At 38.2% G+C, this 26,464-nt stretch overlaps 2 protein-coding genes across 2 annotated transcripts in view; one reads left to right on the forward strand and one right to left on the reverse strand.

Annotated features, from left to right (window-relative positions):
• The window catches only part of LOC309382444 (uncharacterized protein), a 348,957-nt gene that overhangs the window by 95,106 nt on the left and 227,387 nt on the right, over nt 1-26,464 (forward strand). The window lies entirely within an intron of this gene.
• LOC309384679 (myosin-1B) lies at nt 1,784-25,819 on the reverse strand (the record flags this gene model as incomplete). The annotated part of the gene is made up of 38 exons (XM_081938413.1): nt 1,784-1,951; nt 3,488-3,583; nt 4,722-4,826; nt 4,925-5,095; nt 5,183-5,308; nt 5,737-5,940; nt 6,032-6,340; nt 6,579-6,703; nt 7,056-7,221; nt 7,330-7,513; nt 8,580-8,776; nt 9,486-9,604; nt 10,343-10,469; nt 12,212-12,601; nt 12,690-12,780; nt 12,873-13,018; nt 13,108-13,284; nt 13,381-13,623; nt 15,431-15,686; nt 15,833-15,969; nt 16,054-16,177; nt 16,305-16,422; nt 16,513-16,600; nt 17,063-17,133; nt 18,285-18,591; nt 18,795-18,965; nt 19,466-19,615; nt 19,714-19,832; nt 21,505-21,643; nt 21,743-21,846; nt 21,956-22,054; nt 22,183-22,246; nt 22,337-22,429; nt 22,526-22,643; nt 22,997-23,024; nt 24,570-24,726; nt 25,052-25,195; nt 25,616-25,819. 38 exons carry the CDS (start codon nt 25,817-25,819, stop codon nt 1,799-1,801), a joined length of 5,820 nt encoding a protein of 1,939 aa, XP_081794539.1. The 3' UTR covers nt 1,784-1,798.

Consider the following 26,464-nt stretch of genomic DNA (forward strand, 5'->3'; position numbering starts at 1 on the left):
ATGATTTCACTTAAAGTACTTTGAAAATTGAAAAATGAAAACATCTGTCTCTGTGTTATGGAAAACTTGATACTGGAGTTGGATGCTGTTCCTCTGTTATTTGTTTCTTTGTTCATATTCTGTGGCCGCTCATCTCAATGAATTATTCTGAGCAGCTAACAATTCAGAAAATATATTGCAATATTACTTGTTAAGATGTCACCCATAAAAGATAGAGCTAAGAAACAGACACTGCATAGACCTAAAACTACTTTTATTAGAACACAGACTTGCAAGCCTCAATGTGCTTCCCTTCCTTCCTTCCTTCCTTCCTTCCTTCCTTATTCTCGTGTGAAATGGAAGGCTGTATGAGGCATTTTCATAAACCATTTTCTTGACCTGGGCTCATGCCTCATTTGTTTGACTGTTGCCTTGGCCATAGACCTTACCTTTGTTCTTCAAGACTATCCACTATATTCATTACACCCAGGGGTCGGTTCCGGCAGTTGCTGCTGCCGATTCGGTCATGGTTGCGCTGCCCTGCATGCGTGCGCTTGATGTGCACTGCATGCACATGCACAATGCAATAAAAATGGCTCTGCGTAGAAGGAAAAAAACAAGATGGCGGCACCTATGGAGAACTGGTTCAGGGGCGTGGCAGGCCTGGGTCGCTGCCAGTTCCAGCAACCCAGGCCACCAAACCGCTACTGGTTCGGCCGAACTGGTCTGAGCTGGTAGAAACCCAACACTGATCACATCCTTCAAGAGTCTTGTGAAGGAGAGTGTTGGACAAACAGACGCATTGCATCTGATTGTGGTTTATAGGTAAAATCTCTGTGGTGTTACCATTGTTTTGCTGCAAGCGGTGTCACATGTTTTCTTATGGAATTCTCTTTCTCATTTATTGTATATTAACCAGAAGAAGCCTAGCTGATTGGCTGGCAAAAAAGGGAAGAACCTTCTAGGCAATGACTACCATTTCATTAACCTTTACTGAAATAAATCTATATGTCCTCCATCTTTGAACATTTATCTTTCATGCAGTGTTTCATTTAGTGGTTTCTCATATTTGCTTTTCATTGTTTTAAGTATTGCTTTAATCTCATAATTCAAATATTTCTGTTTTTAAGTGATTTAAAAAAATGTTTTGGTGGTATTTGGGGTATTATTTTCTTCTCATTAAGGTATCACTTTAATTTAATAATTAAACTATTTCATTTTCATTTTTATAGTTTTTAAGCAAGGTTGAGATGCTGTTTGCGTGAAAGATGGTGTAGAAATAATATCAGCAAATTTATGAATATACATCCAAGGATGCGATTAATAAAGAAACACTACGAGAAACTAGAGACCACTATCAGGTGGCACCAATGTCCTATTACTTGAATGTACATCGTAATTTGTTGATCAACCAAGGATACTTGGCTACGTTAGTCTTTATTCCAATTCAGCTGGATTCATAGTTTATCTAAAAATAATTATGTACAAATGAAATCATAGCATGGCATTCAAACTGGTGTCTTCTCTGTATTTTTAACTTCAACTTACATCAACCATAGCATGGCCCATGGCAAGTGATTCCTGCACAGTATTCATAAATGTTTATCATATTCAGATAGTGTTATCTCTCCAAGGAAAAGCTTCAGATTTCATATGGGAGAACAAAACCCACAATAAGATCACATCATCTTTATGTATGCGAACATTTCTATCATCTTTATTTTCTAGACACCAAAGACAGAACACAATAATTACAAATCTGAGTGAATAAGAGATTCACATTTTGTGCATTTCTTCAGTCACCTTGGAGCAGACAAGTTTATTCTTCCCCTGGTGTCTGTTTTCCAACTTCTCGAGACTTCACTCTCAGTTTGTTCACTTGCGATTCTGCAATATCAGCCCTTTCTTCAGCTTCTTCCAGCTCATGCTGAATTTTGCGGAATTTGCTGAGATTAACATTGGATTGCTCCTCCTGAGAATGAAAAAGGTATGGTTAAAAAAATAGTCTAGTTATAAGGTATATATGTCATGCAAAAAGGTAATAGACTCGATGGAGAATGGAGTCTCCGTTGTGCAATTTTAGCTAAATGAAAAGTTCAGCTTGCCTTTTACAAATTGGGAACATTTAGTATAACAATTATTTTTGAATCAACTGAATCAAGTCTCTGTTTATTTCTATAAAGTATTTACAAAAGTTTTAAGGTATATTCTGCGCAGATGGTTTTTTTAAAAAAATGGCATATATTGTAGTCAAATAATCCTGATTAGCATTTATTTCACAGATTTATATAGCTGCACATCTCACGAAATGTGCTGAGCAACACGCAAACATAATGATTATTTAATGACATTTTCAAATATAAGTAAAACAAGAAAAATAAAAACTCAACACTGTGAGAGAACAATGGTTACTTGATGTCATAGAGCCACTTTGCTGACTCATCTTGAGATCCCAAAGGGAAAAACTCTGGAAAAGCTGCTTTTTCAGAGCCTTCTGAAAGGCTAACAGGGATGGGGCTAACATCATCTAAGAATACAATGATGTTCCTGAGGGCAGGGGGGGGGGAGCATAATTGAAAGGCACCAGTCTGGGTCCTGCCAGATGGAATTCCTTAGTAGACAAGACCCATAGTAGATCTCTCCTGGTTGACCTAAGCAACACCTGGAAGAGGTAGTCCCTGTGATGGAATGTGCAGCTGAAGAAGGAGGGGTGGAGAATGTCAGCAATAGCACCACAGCTTCTCAGGGAGGAGGCAGCACATTCCAAAGAGAGGGCCCGACTGCACAGTCCTTAACTGGATGCGGAGGGAGGAAAAGGTTTAGAATAGCCAAACCTTACAATATCCCAGGGTACATCTATTAGGTTAGAAGGTTATAGCTTTAGTCTGGCAGGTTTCTATCTATTAGGTGTAAGCAAATAAAGAACTCAACTCAGTTGGATCTCACTGGGTCATATTTGGGCTTAGACCTGACAGCCCCTCAATAACCAAGTCCCGTACCAAGTACGGTTTTAAAAGTAGAACCTGCACTTTGAATTGTACTTGGAAGCAGACTGACAGCCAATGTAGCTCATGGAACAGAGGTGTAATGAGCACTATCCTAGGGGTGCACATAGCTGTCTGTCCAGCTACATTTTGCTCAGTGGAAACGTCTGGGATACTACTCAAGCACAGCCCCATGTTGAGTGCATTACAGTAATCTATTCTAGAGATGACCAGGGCATAGGTAACTGCAAGAGTAGAGCCTTGTGGTCCAGGAAGGGACACAACTGATATACCACACAAAGCTGTGAAAAGGGCCTCTAGGCCACAATTGCCACCTTTTTACTTCAGCAGGAGTTGTGAGTCTACAAAGAGTCCAAGATTATGTACTGGCTCTGCCTGGGGCACTGCCACTCTATCCAGTACCAAAGATGATAAAATCCCAGATCCAGAGGATCCGGAGATCCCAAAACCACTCTAATTCATTTGAAATATAATTATTGCTCCATTGCAAACGCATTACTTACAGCTTCTTCATATTGTCTCTTATATGCTTTCACTTTCATTTGCAGCTTGTCCACCAGATCCTGGAGCCTCAGAACATTCTTCCTGTCTTCCTCAGACTAAACAAAGTTATGACAAGAAATGAGTTTCTATCATTTGGATCCCTTTAAATGATTTTCCATATCTACCATGTTACCCTGAAAATAAGACAGGGTTTAATTTTCTTTTGACCCCCGAAATAAGGAGTTGGCCTTATTGTCGGGGAAGTCTTATTATTTTTGAGGTGCAGAAGATGGTGAGCATGGTCACCTGAAGGCTGCTGCTGTGTTACAATATTTTTGGGGAGGGGTTATTTTCGGGGGAAGGGCTTATTTTACCACCTGCGCTCAAAAGCCCAATTGGGCTTATTATCTGGGGAGATCTTATTTTGGGGGAAACACAGTATATCTCTATATCTCTATACCTCTATACCTTCATCTGTCTGTCTGTCTGGTGTCATGTTTAAGGTACCCAGTTAGAAACTGGGAAACCAGGACCTCTAGTCCTGCTTTAGTTATGAAGCCAGCTAGGTGACCTTGGGCCAAGCAACATTACCAATCAGGTAGACATCAATATGATGGAAAAGGAGTTACTATTTAGCGTCTTTACGAATCTCAACATATGGCTACAATTGAGCCCAAAATTTTTGTTGTTAAGTGAGACATTTCTTAAGTGAATTTTGCAACCTTTCCTATCACAGTTAAGTGAATCATTATTGCTAAGTTAACAGTTGTTAAATGATTCTGACTTTCCCACTAACTTTGTTTGCCAGAAGATGGTCACATGACCTGGAACACTGCAACAATCATAAATATGAGTCAGTTACCAAGAGTCTGAAATTTGATCACATGTAACGGTCACAATTGCCATGGTCATAAGTGAAAAACAGTCATGTCACTTTTTTCAGTGCCGTTGTAGCTTCGAACAGTCACTAAATGAACTGTTGTAAGTCAAGAACTAGCAATATTATATTGTAAATGGGGATAGAAAGAGATAAAGGGGTGAATTAAGTTTTATATATATCAAAATATTCAGGGATTTAAAAATTTCCAGCTAAAATTATGTTCAGGTTTTGGAAAGATAAGATCATAAATAAACATATGCAAATGAAAAAAAAAAGCCAGTTCTCTTTTCTCTTTGGTTGATAAATAATTATTGATTGATAAAAGTGGTTTGGCTGGTTGATAAATAACTTCACTCCATGCTTATCACAGTTACCTGGTAGGATAGTTCCTTCACTCGTCTCTCATATTTGCGTACACCCTTAATTGCCTCAACACCACGCTTCTGCTCATTCTCAACTTCAGCTTCAAGTTCACGTACCTAAGGGAAACAGGTTGAAAATTAGTCATCATCTATGCCCTATTACATATAACCTTACATACAAGTGTCTATAAACATATACAGACATAGATACATACTCTTTGCTCTAATTTCTGAAGCTGCTTCTTGCCTCCCCTCATTGCCAGTTGTTCTGCCTCATCAAGACGGTGCTGTAGATCTTTTACAGTCTGTTCTAGATTCTTCTTCATTCTCTCTAGATGGGCACTGGTGTCTTGTTCTTTCTTAAGTTCTTCTGCCATCATGGCTGCCTGTTAATGAAGATACTATGTTCAAGTGACTACCCTGCTATAAGTATATAGGATCAGATTTCAAAAGAAGGGCATCAATCAACTCACGTCAGTAATGGATTTTTTGGCTTTCTCTTCAGCATTGCGAGCTTCCTGAATAGTGTCCTCCATTTCACCCTGGATTTGGGAAATATCTGTTTCCAGTTTCTTCTTGGTGTTGATCAGGCTGGTGTTCTGTTTAGGCAAAAATACTGTTAGTTTCTAGTAAACATAAAATGATTAATTTATTTTAAAAAGAACCTAGGCAATAATGCTCTAAAATAAACCTGTATATTGGAAGAATAACGCTTGCAACCTTATTTTAGATCTGTTTATATAGTCTTATTTTCATATTTCCCTCAGAGTTTCAACAAAGACAAAAGTGTCATAGCATCTAAACTAATACAAAAGAAAAAGGAAGATCAATATTATGTTTACAAATGCTTTATGTAAAGATCTGCAAATATCATTTAAGCACAGTTTTATTGTCTTCCAACAATATCAAAATAACTGAAGAATATTCAAAATATTCCACTTTTTCCCTTTACAATAAAGAAATGCTTGTGTAGACTTGTCATTCTCAACTACTAATTACAGGAGGATACAAATAATTAGATTCTTACTTGTGTGTGGAGGAGCTGCACACGCTCACTGGCATCCAGAAGCTCCTGTTCAGCCACTTTTCTGGCCCTCTCTGTCTGTTCCAGAGCTGCCCGGAGCTCCTCAATCTCGGCCTGCATCAAGTTTGCTCTGCGCTCAACCATGGATACTTGTTCCTTCAAATCTTCTTGGCCTCGCAAAGAATCATCCAAATGCAGTTGTGTGTCCTATTAAATAAATTATTTTAAGGTATAAATCTTGAAATCTTAACAATTGTAGTGATTTACTGATGCTTTCTTGAATCTGCCTAGAACCTGCCTTGAGCAATCCTTGTGTGTTCCTGAGGTTCTTTAGTGCTTCAGCACCTTGACGGTTGGCATGGCTCAGTTGGATCTCCATCTCATTCAGATCTCCCTCCATCTTTTTCTTAAGCCGCAGGGCATCATTCCTGCTCCTAATCTCAGCATCCAATGTGCTCTGCATGGACTCTACCACCCTCACGTGATTCCTCTTCATTTGATCAATTTCTTCATCTTTCTCTGCAATTCTTCTGTCAATGTCAGATTTCACCTGGTTAAGCTCCATTTGGACACGCAGGAGTTTGCCTTCTTCATGTTCCAGAGAAGCCTTAAGGAAATCAAGTATATCAGCTGTTATTAAAGTCATCTAAATAACAGCATTGTTCACACTTGTCAACTGGTTTTCTAAAACATATTTTAGAGTGCTTTAAAATGCATTTTAAAAATTTGAGCTTTTGTTTTCTTTAAACATAATAACTGTCAGGTTTAAAAATGCCCTAATTAATTTATGAACCTGGAGCCAAGATTCAAAAGAAATGTTTATGGGTTGACAATAAAACAATTACCTCGGCTTCCTCCAGGGAGGCCTGGAGTTCACATTTCTCCTGTTCAATCTGCTTCTTCACTTTCTCCAGTTCGTGAATGGCTTTTCCCCCCTCAGCAATCTGTTCCGTTAGGTCAGATATCTCCTCTGTTGATTTCACACAAAATAAAGGGGGTGTGTATGTGAAAATGAGTACCATTTACTAACAGTTTCAGGCTGTATGTTTGGGAAAATAATATTTCCTTGGCTCTTTCAAACTCATCCATTTGGAACTGATAAGTTAATACGGCATGAGCAGACAACACTTCTACATATGTATATCCTAATCATGAGGAGAATGCCTATATGGGATTATCTTATTGTGCTTGTTACTTGTTGCTCCATAGAAGGTGGTAGAACCATTACATAATCAATTTTTCTCACTTTTGTATCTTTAGCGTCCTAAATGGGAGCTTATAGTAAGAAGCTTATAGACTTGCACTGAAGCTTATAGACTTACGCTGAAGGTTCTTGTTTTCACGCTTCAGAGTTTCCAGGTGATCCAAAGATTCCTCATATGCGTTCTTCATCTTGAAGAGCTCTGTGCTCAGAGACCGAGATTCCTTCTGGGAAGCTTCCAGTTCAGATTGAGCTTCCTCAAATTTCTGCTTCCAGTCTGCCAGAATCTATAAAGGATCAATGAGTCATCAGCGCCATACAATTTTGATAAAGAAATAAGATAATAAATTTGATTGTCCCAACATCTTGTGCAAAGTGTTCTTTTTAAATCATACCTTATCAAAATTCTTCTGCTTCTTATCGAGAGCTGCACAAGCTGCATTGGACCTTTCCACGTCAATCATCAGGTCCTCTACTTCATTCTGCAACCTCTGCTTGGTCTTCTCCAAGGAAGCACATTTGGAATTCACAGCTTCTACATGTTCCTCAGCTTCCTGCAGACGCTGAGCAAGCTTTTTCCTGAAGCAATGAATGACCAACTTCTCTGTTATTGGCATGGAAACTATTTCATTTTCAGGCTTTTTAAGAGTTATGTAAATCATTTCTGGATTATGCAAAGGATCTCATGAAGCACTAATTTGTCATGCAGGACAGATTGAAAAACTTGAAAATTAGAATAGTTATTGGAGAATGGGAAACTCTAAAATAGTTTAAATAATTAAAATTATTTTTTATTTTTTATATTGTCTTCTTGTTAACATTATTTCAGATTTAAGTATTTTGTGCAGATATGCAACATTTGAATTCCCAATGATTGATAGCAAATTTTGGAATATTTGAGCTGTTTTCATGAAATGTCTTGTTTTAATGTGATATAAGATAATAATTGTGATTATCATTTATACTTCCATGTTTTCATATGATGTCTCATGAATCCTCATACAAATCCCTCATCAGATTCAAATACCAAATAATATGCTGTTTAAACTTTAATTATAGGAATAAATTCAAACTAAAGACATTTCACTCCAAATGGATAATCAGCATAAAACTTGGATTTGAACTTATTAAATTTTCAAAAAGTGAATTATATTTATATGGGCTGTTGCAATGAATTACTATTTTAATTTACAAAAGGTCATATAATTATTGCATAAAATGTTTTACAGAGATTTGCTCACTCTAGGCAGATACACTTTTTGTCATTTAAATGCAATGCTTGAAGAAAATGGGAAAGGAGATAAACTACAAATAATTTATTTCCATAAAAAACATTATTCTGGATTAGTTATTTTGCAAGATTTGGAATAGTTTACAACAATCCTGCAGTATTAGCCATTATTTTTCTTGAACTGTTGCAATTTAAGCTAAGAGAATAACTGCAAAATTACTGGACTGTCACTTCTTGTTGCTTTCTTTTTGCTGCAAGCGGAGACTTCTATGTAGAGAGAAAATAGCTTATAATAGCCCTACAATGTAATCCACTCTCAGAGATATGGCTAAAATTGCTTTCTCTTATGGTAATTATACCACATTTGTCCTTGTAATTTATTTTTACTACAAAACTATTTCAAGTCCCACGTACTTGGCCTCCTCTAACTCCTCAGTGCGCTGAATTGCGTCAGTTTCATATTTGGTTCTCCATTGGGCAACCTCGGTGTTGGCTTTCGACATGGCACGCTGTAGCTCAGCTTTGGCTTCCTGCTCTTCCTCAAATTGTTCCCGAAGTAAATCACAATCGTGACGAGCTGATTGCAATCCATGAGCCAGTGCATTTTTAGCCTAGAGAAATGAAGATATATTAAATGCTTTTCCCAAATGCAATCGTGGCATTATTAACAGCTCCCACTTGTGTTACTTTTTCTTTCAGGTTTGCATTTTGGCCTTTAGAAGGTAAATCTTTCACTTTTTCAAAATATGGGGGTGGCACATATTACTAGCAATTCTGCTTTGGAACAGAGAAAGAGAAAAACACTTTTAAGCATCATTAACCAGGAAGTTGCTGAAGGATACAGGTATCCGTATTTTTTGAATTATAAGATGCACCTGTTTATAAGACGCACCAGGATTTCAAAGAGATAAGTAAGAAAAAAAGTTTTTGCCTTCCCTTAGCCCCCAGCAGCACTCTGCAGGCTTCAGCAGGGCTGGAATAAGGCAAAAAACCCGCTGTTTTTACAAAAAAACGGCCCATTTTGTCCCCCATTTTTTGAAAAAAATGAGGCATTTTTGCCTTGCCCCAACCCTTCTGAAGCCTGCAGAGTGTTGCTGGGGGCTGAGGGAAGGCAAAAAAGCCTCTGTTTTTGTGAAAAATGGCCCATTTTTTTGCCAAAAATGGGATGCAGGGGTGGGGCTTTGGGAGGCCAAAAAATGGCTGTATTCAGTGTATAAGGCGCACCAACATTTTCATGCTCTTTTAGGGAAGAAAAGGTGCGTCTTATACTCCAAAAATACAGTCATATTTTTCACCTATGTCTCTTCACTTAATACATACCTTTATCTCCTCTTCAAGTTGCCTCTTCAATTCTTCAATCTGCTGGGTGAAGCCTTGCTTGCCTCTTGAGAATTGGGAAATCAGAGAGTCTTTTTCTTCCACTTGGCGAGAAAGTTCACCTGAGAAGCAGAAAACAGAAGACAGGAGGCTGACGTGACTGAACTACCATAATTGTTGAAGAAAGTACTGATGAATAGCAGCAACTGGAAAATTTTAAAGCTGAGATACATGGCATTTTTATATTAGTTATGTTTTAGGTTGTTTCTAATATCTTACAACACTTGTCACCTAAAATACAAATTTGGGAGGGGACCTGTCATATTTCCCAGATAAATTCTGTGATACCTCTGATGTTAGTAAAATTTGCATGCCTTATTAAAGATGGGGTTGTGAAACATAACTTGCAGCAACAAAGAAAACCAGGATCATTTTCATATAGGAGTAACTATTTTGTGGTCTACAGTACTTAATTTAGCAAAGTCAATTTTTTTTCAGCAGCAACGTAAAAATATTTCCCAGCCAAATCACAGGTGACAAACACATCTGTTGTTTTATATTTTGAATTTCACTAGCCAATGTTGTATTCCTTGGATGTTAGCATCTGCTGAGAATAATCATAATCATAAACAACTTTATTTATGGTCACAGACCAGCAGTAGACAAAATTATCACTGTTTACAATAGTGTTAAAATATATTACTACAACTACTAATAAGTAATAGCGTCCATAATAATAAAATGCATGGTATCAAACAGAATGGCTCTTTTTGGCTCTTCTGAGCTTACTTTACCTGCAAACTTAAATACTATTAGTGTAGAATAAACCATTCCTAAAATACTTCAGCATTTCTTCTTACCTGCTTCTGTCTGCAAGCGAGCTTTCTGGGCAGAAAGGTCATTAATTGTACGCTGCTGCTCTTCTGCCTTTGCTTTAATTTCACTCAGCTGATCTTCCAAGGACCGGGATAATTTCTCAAGAGTTGACTAAAATCAGCAAATAGAAATATATTGAACTCTTCTGCAAACTACTAAATGAGAACTTTGAAAATCTGGAAGGTAACATGGAACTGCATTACGCAGGTGGCATATAATATAGCAATTCATATTGGGTGAGACCTGCATATACCGCATATAGTAGCACCTGTTTTAAAAACAGTGCATTGGCTTTCAAGTACAATTCAAAGTGTGAGTGGTAACACAAAAAGCTTGTTATGACTTGGCATCTACATTTCTGAAGGAATGCCTATTCTGCATGAAATATAATGGGCATTGAGCCAGAATGATGACTTTAAGAGTGACATCCTTGAATGAAGTCAGTATGGAGAAGCATGAGCATGTTGCTTCTCGGTATATGCCCTTATGTTATGCAATACTCTACAGGTAGAGATTTGGACAAAGGCCTTCCTGACAATTTCCCAGAGGGATCTAAAGACAGATCTTTCTTCGACACTTGAGGAATTGTTATATGGGTTTTACAAATGTGAGAGATGCTTTATATCCATGATGGCGTGTCAGACCTGTAGTTATGTTCTTTTTAGGATCTTTGGCCTGCCACACTTTCTTATAATTTTCTATGCTGTTTCATTAGTGTAGTAGTTGGGAGGGGGGAATAGAAAGGAGTAGGATTGTGGAATGTATGTTGTCATTCTTTTATAGAAGCTCAAGGTCATCTTTTGTCTCCGCACCTCGACACCTGACCGGAAGCAGAGGGGTGTAGATGCCAGCGTGGAAGAGGATGATTGAACATGTGATGGATTTGTGGGTGTGGGGATAGATCATGAACTTTCAACTGGGTGGAATTCCAGGATGTAAATCAGAGTTGGAATTCCATAGCCGTGCTAACATGCCTGTTATGAATAAATGGGAACTTTAAGGAAGATTCTGCCTTGGACAATGATTTATTTCATACATGGTATTTAGAACGCTAACATGGCGAACCAATGGCACACGTGACACAAGTGGCATGCGGAGGTCTCTCAGCCGGCATGTGAGCCCCAGCTGAGCTCCACCAAGCATGCGCTGCCAGCCAGCTGATTTTCGGACCTCTGCAAAGCAAAGCACTATATATGCCATCAATATACATCCAATATACATCCAACAGGAACAGGAAGTACCTCACAGGAGCAGATAGAGGTAAATCCTAGAGAGGCAGGAAATGCATCACTGAACAATGGAGATGTTACAATGCTAGAGAGGATTAAAGCTACATACAAGGCTGACAAAACTCCTGTAACAGCATAGGTATGTGCGGAGGTGTGGTCCCATCACACCCCATTTTTGGTTCCAGGAGGCTTCAGGGAGGCCTGCTAGGCCCAAAATAGGGCGCGGGGGCAGGGTGTGTGGGAGGGGGGCATGCACTGTATTATGGGTGTGGGTACGCTTGCATGTGCTGTTGTGCACATGTACACTTGGCATGCGAGAACAAAAAGGTTAGCCATCACTGCATTATATGCTATAATTCTGAAAACCATCAGGAATCTTTAGAAGTTGATAGTATAGAAATTATAATTATAATGTTAGTAAGTTATAAATTAGAGCAGACTCATAACTGATCATTACCATCAAAACAGACTAATTCAGCTATTCCTAGGTGAAATTGCCCAAAAAACTACCTGATCTGATGAAGATAATAATTGAACAACTTTACTAATTAGTAAAGCATGCCACACTTCCAAGAGGATGCAGTAGTTCTTACAATTATCTCCCGTGCAGGAAGATACATATACCTTGGTTTTAGAGACAGATTCCATGTTGCTTGCAAGATCATCAATCTCCATCTTCAGTTCACTCTTCTCCTTCTCCAGCTTCTGCTTCACTCGCTGTAAGTTATCAATTTGTTCTGCATATTCAGCTGCACTATCTGCGTGCTTCTTGCGGAGGGCAGCACCCGTGGCTTCATGCTGCAAGGTGGCCTCTTCAAGGTCCCGGCGCATTTTCTGAAATTCTGCCTCACGTTTCTTGTTCATCTCAATCTGAGCTGCAGTTGCCCCACCAGCTTCCTCCAGACGCTCACTGATCTCCTCAAGTTCCCTGGAGAGATCAGCCCGCTGTTTCTCTGCTTTGGCGCGAGATGCCCGTTCTGCCTCAATCTCCTCTTCCAATTCCTCAATACGAGCCTAGAGAAATAGAGGCAACCATGAACCCTGAAACTGGCTTCCAGATAGCTTAATTCTCCATTCATAAAGGAACCATTGCATGACAAACCTGCAGCTCTTTGATTTTCTTCTGAAGCTGGGAGCCCATGGCCTGCTCATCTTCAATCTTGCTCTGCAGTTGGCTGATTTCAAAGTCTTTCCTTTTCATAACAAAACATAATGGTTATTATGCTAAATGTAAACAACTCCACTTAGCACACAAAGGTCCGTCATAATAGACATTACTACTTACTTCTTCAGCTTTTCATCCAGCTGCTGCTTATCATTTTCCAAATCCATCGTAGTTTCCTGAGCTAGTTTCAAATCCCCTTCTAGCTTCCTCTTCGCTCTTTCAAGGTCCATGCGAAGTTTCTTTTCTTGCTCCAGAGACCCTTCAAGCTGAAGACAAAGAGATCAAGAAGATTGTGTCATCATAGCAGTACATCCACCTCAGACCAATTCTTCTCTGGAGATGGTAGCATACTTACATCATCCACTTGCTGTTCCAGCTTGGTCTTCGCTTTGGTCAGAGTGTTCACTTTGTCCTCCTCTGCCTGCAGATCATCCAAGGTCTGTTGATGGGCCTCTTGCAGGGCTTTCTTCTCCTTGGTCAGTTTGGCAATGGTCTCGTCCAAGACTGCCATCTCTTCAGTAAGGTTTTTCACCTTTAATAATTGAAGAGATAGGGTTAAAATGCTCTATGTATTCTGAAATGGCAATAGTGGGTAGCAATTTAATTCTGATATATGTTTGAGTAGTACCTTGTTTTCTGTAGCATGCTTCTCCTTTTCAACCTTGGCCAGAGTCAGCTCAAGATCATCAATGTCTTTCTTCAGTTCTGAGCATTCGTCCTCCAGTTTCCTCTTCTTGGCTGTCAATTCAGCATTCATTTCTTCTTCATCTTCAGCTCGCTCAGTCAGCTCCTTAATTTTAGATTCCAGTTGGATTTTGGTTTTGATTAGCTGGTCACATCTCTCCTCAGCATCCGCCAAGCCATCAGATTCCTGTAAGTAGCAAAAGAAAAAGGATTAGTAAAAATATTTTATCTTCTTATTTCCTTAATGATCAAAGGAACAGTTCCAGATCATGTCATATATGTTCCTACTGACAAGGAATATCCCCTGTACCTAAGGCTAGCATAAGCGAATACAGATAGTTCTTGACTTACAACAGTTCATTTGGTGACCATTTGAAGTTACAAAAGCAATGAAAAACCTGACTTATGACCATTTTCCCACTTATGACTGGTGCAGCCTTCCTGCAATCTCATTATCAAAATTCAAATGCTTGGAACCTGACTCATTTATGACGGTTGCAATGTTCCAGGGTCACATGATACCCTTTTGCAGCCTTCTGACAAGGAAAGTCAATGGGGAAACCAGATTCACTTAACAACCATGTCACTAACTTAACAACTGCAATGATTCACTTAACAATTGTGGCAGGAAAAGTCATACACCGGGGCAAACTCATTTAGCAACAGAAATGTTGTGTTCAATTGTGGTTGTAAGTTGAGGACTACCTGTACACATTTCTTTCTTTTTTTTAAATGAAAACCTTGTACTTTTATGAGTTTTATAATGGATAACCTAAAAGTACACTCTTGAGCTATTTTCATCTCTCTTTGGGTTTTATAGTGCTTATAGCCTGGAATCCCTTATTAAAAAAACTATCTTCCTGATTCCCATTTTCTTTCTGAGATCAATTCTCCTGGCGAAATCATTGTGGGGTGAAAGTTCAGATTTTCATCTCCTGCACAAACATAATAAACAGGCTACAATCTTAGACATATCTAGGACACTTAAAACAAAGGGTAGATTCAGTTCTCTGCACTTTTTGCAGTTTTCTAAATGTACCCCATATAATCTTTTGTGCTCTAATAACTGGATGCCTGGAAACACAAGAGGAAGAAATAAGATATGGATATTTGTACGGGTCTCAGATATTTTCTGATTATAATTGCTTTGACCCTTACTAACAAAACAATTCATAAAATAGAATGGTGGGGGTTAGCAAAAGTACAGCACATCACTGAAGTGGAACATGATGAAGCTGGAGGGAAAAAGGCTTGAAGTATGGCTAGGGAGGAGTAGGAGAGAGATATCCATTAAGCAGGAGACATTATTGAGAAGCTGGATAGAACAATGAGAAATGGATAGAATAAAATAAAAAAGAGAGTGAGGCAAAGATTTTTTTAAAAAAAATTAAATAGTGATTTCTTCTGGGTTTCCATTTATAACTTAAAATCCATTAGCTCAATGCTGTATGAAAATAAATGAACAAGCTAAACATAATTTCATTGCACGATTTTCTATAGTTTTGTCTCACATGTAATCTGTACCAACAGACCAGTGGTGGGTTTCAAATTTTTTTAGAACCTCTTCTGTAGATGTGGCCTGCTTTGTGGGAGTGGCTTGCCAGCCATGTGACCGGGTGGGAGTGGCTTGCCAGCCATGTGACTGGGTGGGCATGGCCAACTTGTAAAATGTGATGAAACTCACTTAATAACGCTCTTGCTTAGCAACCAAAATGTTGGCTCAGAAACTCTGGCATTTGAAGTGTGCAAGCTGTCAAGTTACAAGACCCTTGCACCCCTAACCCTTTAGAAAAAAAACCCCCAGGGGTGTTCAAACTTGACAGCTTTAAGACTTGTGGACTTCAACTCCCAGAATTCCTCCCCTCGCTCTTCATCTTGATGATGTGTGGACGACCTCTATAGAAGAGGTTAGAACTGGCAGGATCCCACCTCTGCAACAGACCTCAGAATAAGGTTATGAGTACAAAAAGTTCTAATGTCAGCAAAATTCTTACAGATTGGACTTGGAGCTGCAAGTCATTTTTTTCCTGCATGAGGGCCACCATTTTTTCTTCCAATTCCTTCCGCTTGGCTTCCGATTTTGCAAGATCCTCCTTTGTTTTCTCAAACTCTTCCTTCATGTTGGCCATTTCCTTCTCTGACTCCGCACTCTTCAGCAGGGGTTTGATCTTGAAGTACAATTTCATCCAAGGCCAGTGCTTCACGTTCATGAACGAACGAACATTGTACTGAATAGTGAAGATGGATTCTCTGGAAGGAGGGCAAATAAAAATGTAAGCATGATTCTACTATCAGCTTGAGATAGTACTGATGCATTTGTGACATATTGTCACATTGTGCTCATAGCCTCGTTACATTAATGTCATTGTGAGCCTTTATTATAAAAAAATATTTACCTCCTTTCCATCATTTTCTTGAACTCTGTTCTCATTAGAAAGCCACGGCACATAGCTTGGGTACGTGTAATAAGCATAGCCAACTTATCATCTCTCATTTCTTCTAGAAGACCAAGAAGGCCAGCTTTGAAGAACACCTTGAGGGGGAAGCAAATGCAACGTTTGTGGTCTTTTCAAATAAACCCAATTTTTAATCTTTTTGGGACAGATAGTAGTTTTACCTTGGTATGACCAAACCTATATTGGGTATGGTCCACATCAATAGATCCAAGAAGTTTCTCAGAAGCCTTCTTGCTGTCCATAAATTGTCCCTCTGGGATAGCACTTGCATTTAATATTCTATATCTGTTGGAAGAAGCACTGTTTATGTTTCTAAAGACATTTAAAAATTCTAGCTTCAAGAATTATGAGAGTTAGAGTTACAAATATGTGAGGCACAAAATGGAAGACGGCTAATATTTAACGGACCAACCTCTGTTTGAAGTCACCATAAATGATCCTGCTAGGGAATCCCTTTCTGCAAATGCGGATGCCCTCCAGCACACCATTACATCTCAGTTGGTGCAAGACAAGCTCGTGTTCCATGGCACCTTAAACAACATTGGAATGTATTAACGGTATAGAATTGAACTCAATATACTAGTGCTGCTTTGTGCATAATTAAACTATATAATTCTTACCAGGAGTTTTAGTTTCATTGGGGATGAGGCACCGCACAAAGTGAGGGTGAGTGCTCCTCAGATTGCTCATCAGTTTGTTTAAATTCTCCTGTAGGACCAGAAATATTTGTGACATTTAAAGTAGATTTCATAACTACCAATACTTTTTAAAGAACCTACTTTAAATTATCTATTAGATTTCCAGGCCACCTTTCTCCTACAGCTTAACATGGCATTCATAGCAGTTTTGCCTCAGTGTAATCACCATAATAATCCCTATGAAGTAGGTTAGGTTGAAAAACTAGAGACCAGCTCCAATTCACCAATGATCTGGAACCTGGTTCTTTCATAGTCCAATCTTAACAATCATATGGGGCTCTGTGATTGAGGGAACAATGAAAGGGAAAAATCTGAAACAAAATCAAGCAATATTGACTATCCTATATCATGTTTTTATAGTTTTGGATCTTTGCGTTATTCTTTCAGAGGAAGGAACTCAGGAATAGATTTTTTTAAAATTTATTTAAAATAGATTTTTATCAGGTTATACAAATAATAAAATTGTGCTTACCCTAAACAGAGCAGATACAGTCTGGAAAGAAGACCCCTTCTTTTTTCCAGCTTTCTTGCCACCGCCACCATCTAAAGAATAACATATAAATAAATAAATAAATAAATAAATAAACAAACAAACAAACAAATAAATGTGTGTGCGTGCGTGTGTGTGTACGTGTGTTGCATTTGTGCTGATAAATAAATAAATGGAGACTAGTATAGATTTATTTCAAGCTATTTAGCTCTCATCAGCTAGCCATACCCTTACTGGGAATCTTACTTACTGGCTAGCTGATGAGAGCTAAATAGCTTGAAATAAATCTATATTAGTCTCCCTTTATTTATTTATCAGCACAAATGCAACACAAATGTAAGAAAGGCAACATTAAAAAAAAAGGCTTTCTGCCTGGATGGCTCCTAGGGTGAGCCAGAAAAGGGAAGGAGTATGCTCCCTCCCATATTTGGGCATACCAGGGGTTGTGACACAATACATACAGTATGTATATATGGTCTTGTTGTATTCGGGTCTTTTCCCGTGTAAGATTGAGATTGTCTTGGCAACATTTCAGCGAGGTCTCACTCGCCATCTTCAGGCTGGGTTTTGGACTTAAAGTGTGATCAGAGCTGCCGTCTTCTATAAATCTTGGTGGAAGTGTATGGAGTGCTGACTTTGGGGTTTCTTAAGATGTTGGTGATTTTTTGGTCAGTGTTGAAGGCTGTCTTTATATTGTGTTTGTGGAGAATTTTGCTGATGTAAGGGAGGAGGGCGATGCCGTTGTCTTCTTCTGTGTCTTGGTTTTTGGGGGAAGTCTCCCTTTGGATTAGATTGGTAATTGTATTTCTTTGGAATCTGTTGGAGATTAATACGTTTGTGAGAGTGTGCAATTCAGTTTTCAGGTGGTCTTTGTCGGCTAGGCGTTTGGTTCTGGAGATGAGTGTCTTGGCTACAGAGTTGATCTGTGCAGGGTGGTGATGGGATTGTGCGTTTAAGTAGCGGTTGGTGTGTGTTTTTTTCTGGTAGATGGTGTGTCTTAGGGAGCCATTGGGTTTTTTGTAGATTAGGACGTCCAGAAAGGAAGTTGGTTGTTTGCTTCCATTTCCATGGTGAATTGTTTGTTTGTTTGTTTTATTGGATTTATATGCCGCCCTTCTCCCAAAGGACTCATAAAGGACTCATAAATAAGCATCATGTTTATTTATTTAGATTTGAAAGATATGTTCTTTAGATAAGTTCTTACCAACATCTGCAGGGCGATCAGCAAAGAGTAACGCCAAGGTCTTCATGGATGATTTCTGGTACAGCTGAATGACACTTTCATTCAATGGGTCCTTGTTTTTTTCCAGCCAGCCGCTAATGTTGTAGTCCACAGTGCCAGCGTAGTGCACAAGGGAGAAATGAGCTTCTGCTTTACCTTTCCCAGGCTTAGGCTTTTCAAAGTTCTTGCATTTGCCAAGGTGCTGGTCATAGAGCTTGTTCTTGAAAGAGGTGTCTGTTGCCTTAGGGAACATGCACTCTTCTTCTAGGATGGAGAAAATGCCCATGGGCTGGAGAGAGCAAGAGAGAGAGATCACTGCAAGAAATACTCTTCATTGTAACAGAAATGAAACTTTTCATATTCAGCATTTAGGAATTGTTAACTGTAGCAAGATGAAATTAACCATTCGTTAATTTTACAGATGTGTATTCCATTTCAGGTTTTAAAAACATATATAATCTTGAATGCTTAAAAACATAATTATTAAAAGACCTTCTCAATGAGTTCAATGCAGGCAGCCAGGTCCATCCCAAAGTCAATGAACTCCCAGTCAATTCCTTCTTTCTTGTACTCTTCTTGCTCCAGGACAAACATGTGATGGTTGAAAAACTGTTGCAGTTTCTCATTGGTGAAGTTGATGCAGAGCTGCTCCAAGCTGTTGTACTGGGGAGAGAAAAGGGGGAGAATTTGTTTTAAAAACACACAATGCAAAGTATTTTGAAAATAACAATTATCTTCACCAGCGTTTCTTTCTCTAGGCTTTCTTAAACATTTTAAGGTTTATGTGAATGTTACAAATATCTAAGCTCCTTCTTGAATCAGTTCTGCTCATAATATTCTCCACTGTTAAACCATTATTTTCAATATGCTCTATCATCACTGCCTTCAGTTCTTTGAAAGCCTATATCTTTGCCACAGCTGACTTGAATTTATGACCCACACTCTTCCTGCCAAAATATTCTACAATTTCTTCTCTGTGCCAGATATTTCTATTTAAATCATCCTTCCAATCAACAACTGAAAAAGTATTTGTCTACTTTAGTGCCTTGGCATTCAGAACATTGCTGAACTGTATTTCATTCATTAACTGCTTAAATATTTTACAATATAAACATCACATCTCTACTCTCCAACACTATGCCATAAAGGGCCAATTTCCTTACATCAAAGATCTCAAATCCAGCAATGTCCAACACTCCTATGAAGTGCTGTCTAGATTGTTTGGTGTCCAACTGTTGGTTGATACGGATGACCATCCACAAGAACATCTTCTCAAAGACAGCTTTAGCCAGAGCACCCACATTATTGTAGACCTAGAAGAACAAATTGGTGACATATGCAACATGGAACATTCACGTAAAGAGTGTCATTATTATTTTTTAGTTTTCCCTTTGATTTTAGAAAGACTTACCTGCTGGACAGTTTGGCCTTTGGTGACAAACTCATTGCCAACTTTGACTCGGGGGTAGCACAGAGCTTTCAGCAAATCTGCTGAGTTGAGGTTCATGAGATAGGCAGCCTTGTCCGCAACTGAGCACAAAAATAAGAGGAAAGATTTGCATTGCAAGCAAATTGTATGCTTTCTATATTAGAAAAGCAATGCATAAACAAACATTGTTCATATACTTTAAATATATATTATTCAAGAATTCTGACTGTAGTGGCATCCTGGAAGAGAGCCTTCTCTGCTGTTGTCCCTGCCCTCTGGAACACTCTCCCCTCAGAGGTGAGACAGGCCCCAGTGTCCTGGTCTTCAAGAAAGACATGAAAACATGGCCAAGCATGCAGTCATGGAATTGATTAATGCCCTGAAATCCCTCTCTCCACCTTTTAATTAATGTTTAACAATGTTTGCCTCTTTTAAATTTTATATACCTTTTTATGTTTTGAATATGTATTTGTGCTTTCTCCTGACTGCTCTGTGAAGAGATGGACAGTTTTAAAATTTGGTGAATGAATGGATGAATGAATGGCATGCTTTACAAGAAATAAATACACAAAAAAATTAAACCATATTTTCTTAGGATGTTGCTGAATTTTTCTGTGTCCAGGAAGGAAGAAAAAGCTATATTTATCTGAATATAAATTAGCTTCTTAAGGTTAAATGAAAACTATTGCTAAGTGACAACATTTGGTCATCCATTATTGCTTATTTAATTTCAAATTAGGTATTACAATACAGATAGTCCTTGTTTACCAAGCATTTGTTCAGCGAGCATGACAGTGCTAAATAAGGAAACTTGTGAACAATTCTCAAAGTTGGGGCCATTGCAGCCTCCCTGTGTTCATGTGTTCATGATGAAGAAACTTGCTAAACACCATGGATTTACAATGGTCACAGCATCTCACAGTCACATGGTCAACATTTGCGATCCTCACAGCCAGCTTCCTACAAGCAAAGTCAATGGGGAAGCTGGCAGGAAGTCACAAGTCCTAGTCATGTATCATCACGCTTAGTGACCTGCAGTGGTTTACTTAACAACAACAGCCAATAAACTGCCATTGTTAAGTCAGGCACAGTCACATGATTTTGCACTTTGTAACCACAACACTTAGTAATAAAATTATCAGTCCTAATTCTAGTTTGTGAGTAAGGATTGCCTGTATATATTAGTGTGTTATAAAAAACAATATTTACTTTATGTGCGTAGGACAATGGAAGAAAGCATTATTTTCAAATCCTAACTTATTATTTCTGCAGTACTGAAGTCAAGTCAGATTAATTTCCTACAAGGTGTAATCCAGATCTATTCGCAATGTTTATTTCTTAAAATAAGCATTACATATATAAACTGCACAAAATAGCAATTAACATATTCTGTTTTTTTCTGCATAACTAGGGAGCTGTCATTTACAAATTCATTATTGACTATGTATCTTAATATCATCTTAATATCAGAAAGATGGTGGGTGGGGCAGTCTAGAGAAGAAATTACCTGGCTTTAGTGCAACTATGAAGTTTATTTATCTTCATTCAAGTTATCAGATCATCTCCTATGAAGTTATTAGAGATGTGAAAGGATGTTTCACTTAAATGACTAACACAAATATACACTGCTCAGAAGTTAGCTCCTCCACAGCCTTAGGAACACATTCTTATGCATTAAACTTCAGCTGTTCTAATTAAAACAGCTGAACTTCAAGAGAGATTTTTGTTTGATTTGGTTTGGGCAGGTAATTCCATCACCAACTGTGAAAATACCTTCCGTGCCGTCTGGCTCAGCCTGTTCCTCTCGCTGCTTCTGCTTGAACTTCATGTTCCCATAGTGCATGACAGCTCCCGTCAGCTTGTAAATGGCTGTCTTTTCTTCAGCATTGAAGCCCAGGATGTCAATGGCACTCTGGCAAGGCAATGAAGATAAGTAACTGTTCTTCATATTACTTCAACCTAGAGTACAGTAATAGATTTTTAAATATTTATAGGCATTTGTATCATTTACATCTGTGGCCATCAGCTCCTCTTGATCATTTATGCTGGCAACTGTGATTTCTCCTTGGCTTACAAACTGAAAGTCATATGGGTTCGTAGAGATCAGGAGCAACTCTGAATGAAAAAAATAAATAAAACTTGCTTCAAGACAGAAATCATTTATGGCAACAATGGGATCAAAGTTAGCATATTGTCATGGGAAGAGTCAAAAGATGCTTTTTACCAATCAGCTCTGGCTTCTGGTTGGACATGATCTGATAAAAGATGTGGTAGCTCCTTTCAGCCTTGAGCTGGAAGGTGACTCTGGACTTCTCCAGCAAATCTGGCAAGAAAGGAGGAGCAAGCAAAGAAAGAATGTGAGAAAGAAAAAGGGGGAGAGAAGGAAAAAAGAATTGGGTGGAAGAAACCCCTTACAATGTAAACCCCTTGCATGCAATCACAATCTCTTACATGTCTCAATGTCAGCAGAAGCCAGCTTGCCCGTGGCACCAAAATGGATTCTAATAAATTTGCCCTTTAAAGAAGAAAAGGAAAATTATCACAAATCCAAGGCTGCATCTTCTGTGCATTTCTACATCATGCCAAATTTCAACATGGAACTTACAAAACGTGACGAATTGTCGTTCCTGACAGTTTTAGCATTTCCAAAAGCCTCCAGTAAGGGGTTGGCACTGATGATTTGATCTTCAAGGGTGCCCTGAAAAGTAATATTGCTGTCAGATTCTGTATCATCAATCCTACAAAAAAAAATGTCATGTAATCACAAATCATTCTTTTCTGGCGGACAAGCTACCTGCATTTTGCCTTGTTGGGCTGGTTCTTCCTTTTTCTTGTCAGTAGCAGCTGCAACTGTTGCAAAGTACTGAATTACACGTTTTGTGTTCACAGTCTTTCCAGCACCAGATTCTCCACTGTTGACCAAAGGGGTAAACCAAGTGTTAAGATGCAATTCATCCTCTCCACAACTGAAATGTGAGCTCCCATTACTGAGGAGTAAGCAAGCAAGGACATCAAAAGGATATAAAACCCATGGTCTTAGACATGGTCACCCACTTTGAAACTTCTGAAGTTTACTTATTGAAATATATTACATATTTACTGGTCTAACAGTAAAAGTATAAAAAGAGATATTTGAAGGAGCAGGTAACCAAGATCAAGTTCTAGGCTCTGGAAGTCTACAAGTATTTTAAAAAATTATTATTTGACAATTTGGAGTACTCTGCCAATAAAGCAAATACAGAGCTTAATAAAGAAATGAACTTACGTGATCAGGACAGACTGATTCTCACGATCTGGAAAGAAACATTTTTAAAAATTACAGATTTTTTTTAAAAAAATATAGTTCCCTGTGAACTTCCATCAACTGAGTGGGAGCTCATGCAACATTAAAACTGTCCACTTAAGCACTATGCCTCTTAAAGAAGAAATAGCCCTGAAAAACCAAACATTTATTTGTCGAACATTATAAATGTGCAGTGATGACAATTATGAAATGGAATGTGTCATGAATGACAGTTAACTAAACAGGTGGAATATTTCCTAATCAGCCAAGTTGGGAAATTTCTATAAAGTATTCCTTTTCGCTATAACAGCAATTCTCTGCACTTATAGAGAAATAGAATATGAAGCTATAGACCAGTGATGGCGAACCTTTTCAGCACCAAGTGCCAAAAAGGGAGCGTGCATGCGCTCATCAGAGCCACAACCTGGAAGAGGACCTGTTCAGGGGGCATACACATGCTGGAAAATGAACTTCCAGTTTCTGGTGCGTGCATGCGTGCCGTCCAGCTAGTCACCCAGCTAGACTGGCACCCATGCATGCGTGATGAAATGGAAGACCAGCTCTTCCAGTTTCCAGCACTGGTGCATGCATGAAGGCCAGCTGATCATCATCCGTGCATGCATGCAAAAAAACCGGAGGAGGAACGGGCAACATGGTGCGTGCCAGGGAACAGGGCTCCATGTACCACTTCGGGCACGTGTGCTATAGGTTCGCCATCATGCTATAGACCATAGGATTTATTGAACATTCTCTATAAATTGGCAGTTCCCTGGATTTCTTTGTACATAATTCCCCTTACATGTACAAAGAATATCATATGTAAATGTTACTGACAACTTGGGAGCAGTTACATTTTGGATGCACAAGATACTATACTCAGGATTTAGCCCTATATGCAAATGATTGAATCAATTAATCTTTTGGAATTATAAAATATACTAAACCACAAATTAATAAAATTACTGTAATTTCACAATTACAGAATACTATGGCATTTTTTTGTTAAAATTAATCATGCGTTAGTATCTTGCCTGTCTGTACCCCAAGGGTATTTAACTGACTTAGTCAATCATGCTGGACATATATTTATATGGACATATAAAGACTGCATATGTTCGGAGGCCTGGCAGAAACATTGAGCCTCAGCTTCATCTTTAAGGTCTTCAGAAATTGAGGTTCCATATCTTGGGGGGGGGGGAGGGAATTGTTGCAGAAACTGAAAAAGTGTTAAAGCAGGAAACTGAATCCAAATCTAGAATTTGCTCTTAGTCTCAGAGGACAAATTTGACCTATACTGTTTTCATTGGCATACACATGCAATATTGATTATCCTTTTTCCTTTTTTCCATGACACATTTCATATTTCTTTCTCTGAAAAAATAAAGCAAGCAATTAAGCTGCAGGAAACTTATTACTATTAGTAAATGATTAATTTCTATAACTCCACATGATTAAGCACATTAAGCATCTGACCTAAAGGCCACATTGTGTAGGAAGCCCACTGAGGTGGCTGGTAAAAATATTGTCCTTCTTTCTTAATTAACCATTTACTCACCAGTTAACATGGACTGATATGCATTATCAGAAATGGAGAAGATATGAGGAGGGGCCTCTTGACGCTTTTTGCCTCTGTAGGCATTTACCACTTCTGGATTATACACTGGAAGCCACTTGTAGGGATTAACAGTGACACAGAAGAGACCTGAGTAAGTCTGCAAAAAATAAAACAGAATTCTATTTACTTTATCTTTCATTGAAAATTTCTTCCAAAAGTGTCTTCAATCAAATATTTATGTAAAAATCTATAACATAACCAAATATATAAATATATAACATCTGTTTCCTTGAAACATCAGGAAAAGAATACATACTTTAGAAACAAGCCCTGTAGTTACTTTGAAATTAAAGAGCAAGTTTACTAATGAATTGATTAACAGTAAACAGGAGAACTTAACGTAAGTTATTTGATGTAAAGGATTCTTAGGAGGTCTTAAAACCAGTCACTGGTAGAAAAATACCACCACTGAATATGCTTACGTAGATCATCCAGGCTGCATAACGCTCTTTGAGATTATACAGGACAGCAGGTTCGTGGAGATGAGTCATCATGGCCATGTCCTCAATTTTGTCATATTTGGGAGGATTCCTGGAAAAGACTTGATCATCTTTCACAGTTACAGTCTAGGGAGGGGGGAAAAAAACAGACCTGCATATATCAACTTAGAAAATGGAAAGAAGAAAATTATAGTAATTGCACTTTATTGTCTCTGTTCAACCCATGAGATCTTGCACAATGACCATGCTTTGGGATCTTTCTATGAAACAATGTCACCTAGTAGGACCTTTTATCACAGTGCCTATCCTATTGAACTTAATTCCCCCTGAGAGTCTGGCTTTGCTTTAGGATCTTGAAAACCCAGTTCTTTCCCTTCACTGTGGGCCAGAACTCAAGATGAACCCATCAAAAATGAAAGTGTTTGAAGGAACTAAACACTGAACTATATAATTTCCTTTCTGGATGTTGATGGAAGTTTTCTTACAAGAGTTAGGCAACTATAACAATCAGTCAAACAAATAAACAAATGTACATATTTTACTTACCTCTCCATCTTCAGTCTTGACAGTAACTTTCCCTGCATCCCTACTCTGGATACTGCCTTTCATGTAAGCGATCTTAGGATCCACCACAAAAACTGAGTTCTTGGCATCAAAGGGCTTATTTTGGGCCTCAATTCTTTCCTTTTCTGACTTTCGAAGAAAAGAGGCAGCTTCCCCAAATGCTGCCATTTCAGCGTCTGAAGCCATAGCTGCAACTTATGTTGTGCAGGAAGAAAACTAAAGGAAAGAAACACACAAGCCAATCCATGAAAATGTGGAAATCCTTATTAACTTTTCTTTTGGCCTTTTTTCACAACATGGAATTTGTATCTGTTCTTTGATTTGAACCAAAGCATCTTATTATGTGGAAATAGAAGATTATACTGCTTACAAAAATATTGAATTTCATGTCATAAATCTTTTCATGTCCATGAAATCTGTTCCATTATTCAAGATATTGGATTATGTAAACCACTGAGGCTGAAAGAGCAGCTGGAATTCGTCCACCAAATTACCTGATTAACGTAAACTTTGCTTATAATTGCAAATTGCCCAGGTAATTGAAAGGCAGAATATAAATTAATCATATAAATAAATATACACTTGAGATATTTGGGTAAGAAAAATATTGGAAAAATATTAAAATAGAGGTACTAAAGTTAAGAAATAAGGATACTATAGCCTAATGTGACAATGCTCACTTGGATAGTATATTATAATGGTTTTTTAAAAATGAAATGTCCTAATTGTTACAAAAGTTTAATTTATCTCATTATTTTTCACATTTAGATTATCATTAAATTATTTACTGTTTTTCATTGGTGTCATGCATAAACAATTGGACTTTGAAAT

Source organism: Natrix helvetica, assembly GCF_964273705.1.
Source record: "Natrix helvetica genome assembly, chromosome: 1".
In the NCBI taxonomy this organism is placed as follows: domain Eukaryota; kingdom Metazoa; phylum Chordata; class Lepidosauria; order Squamata; family Natricidae; genus Natrix; species Natrix helvetica.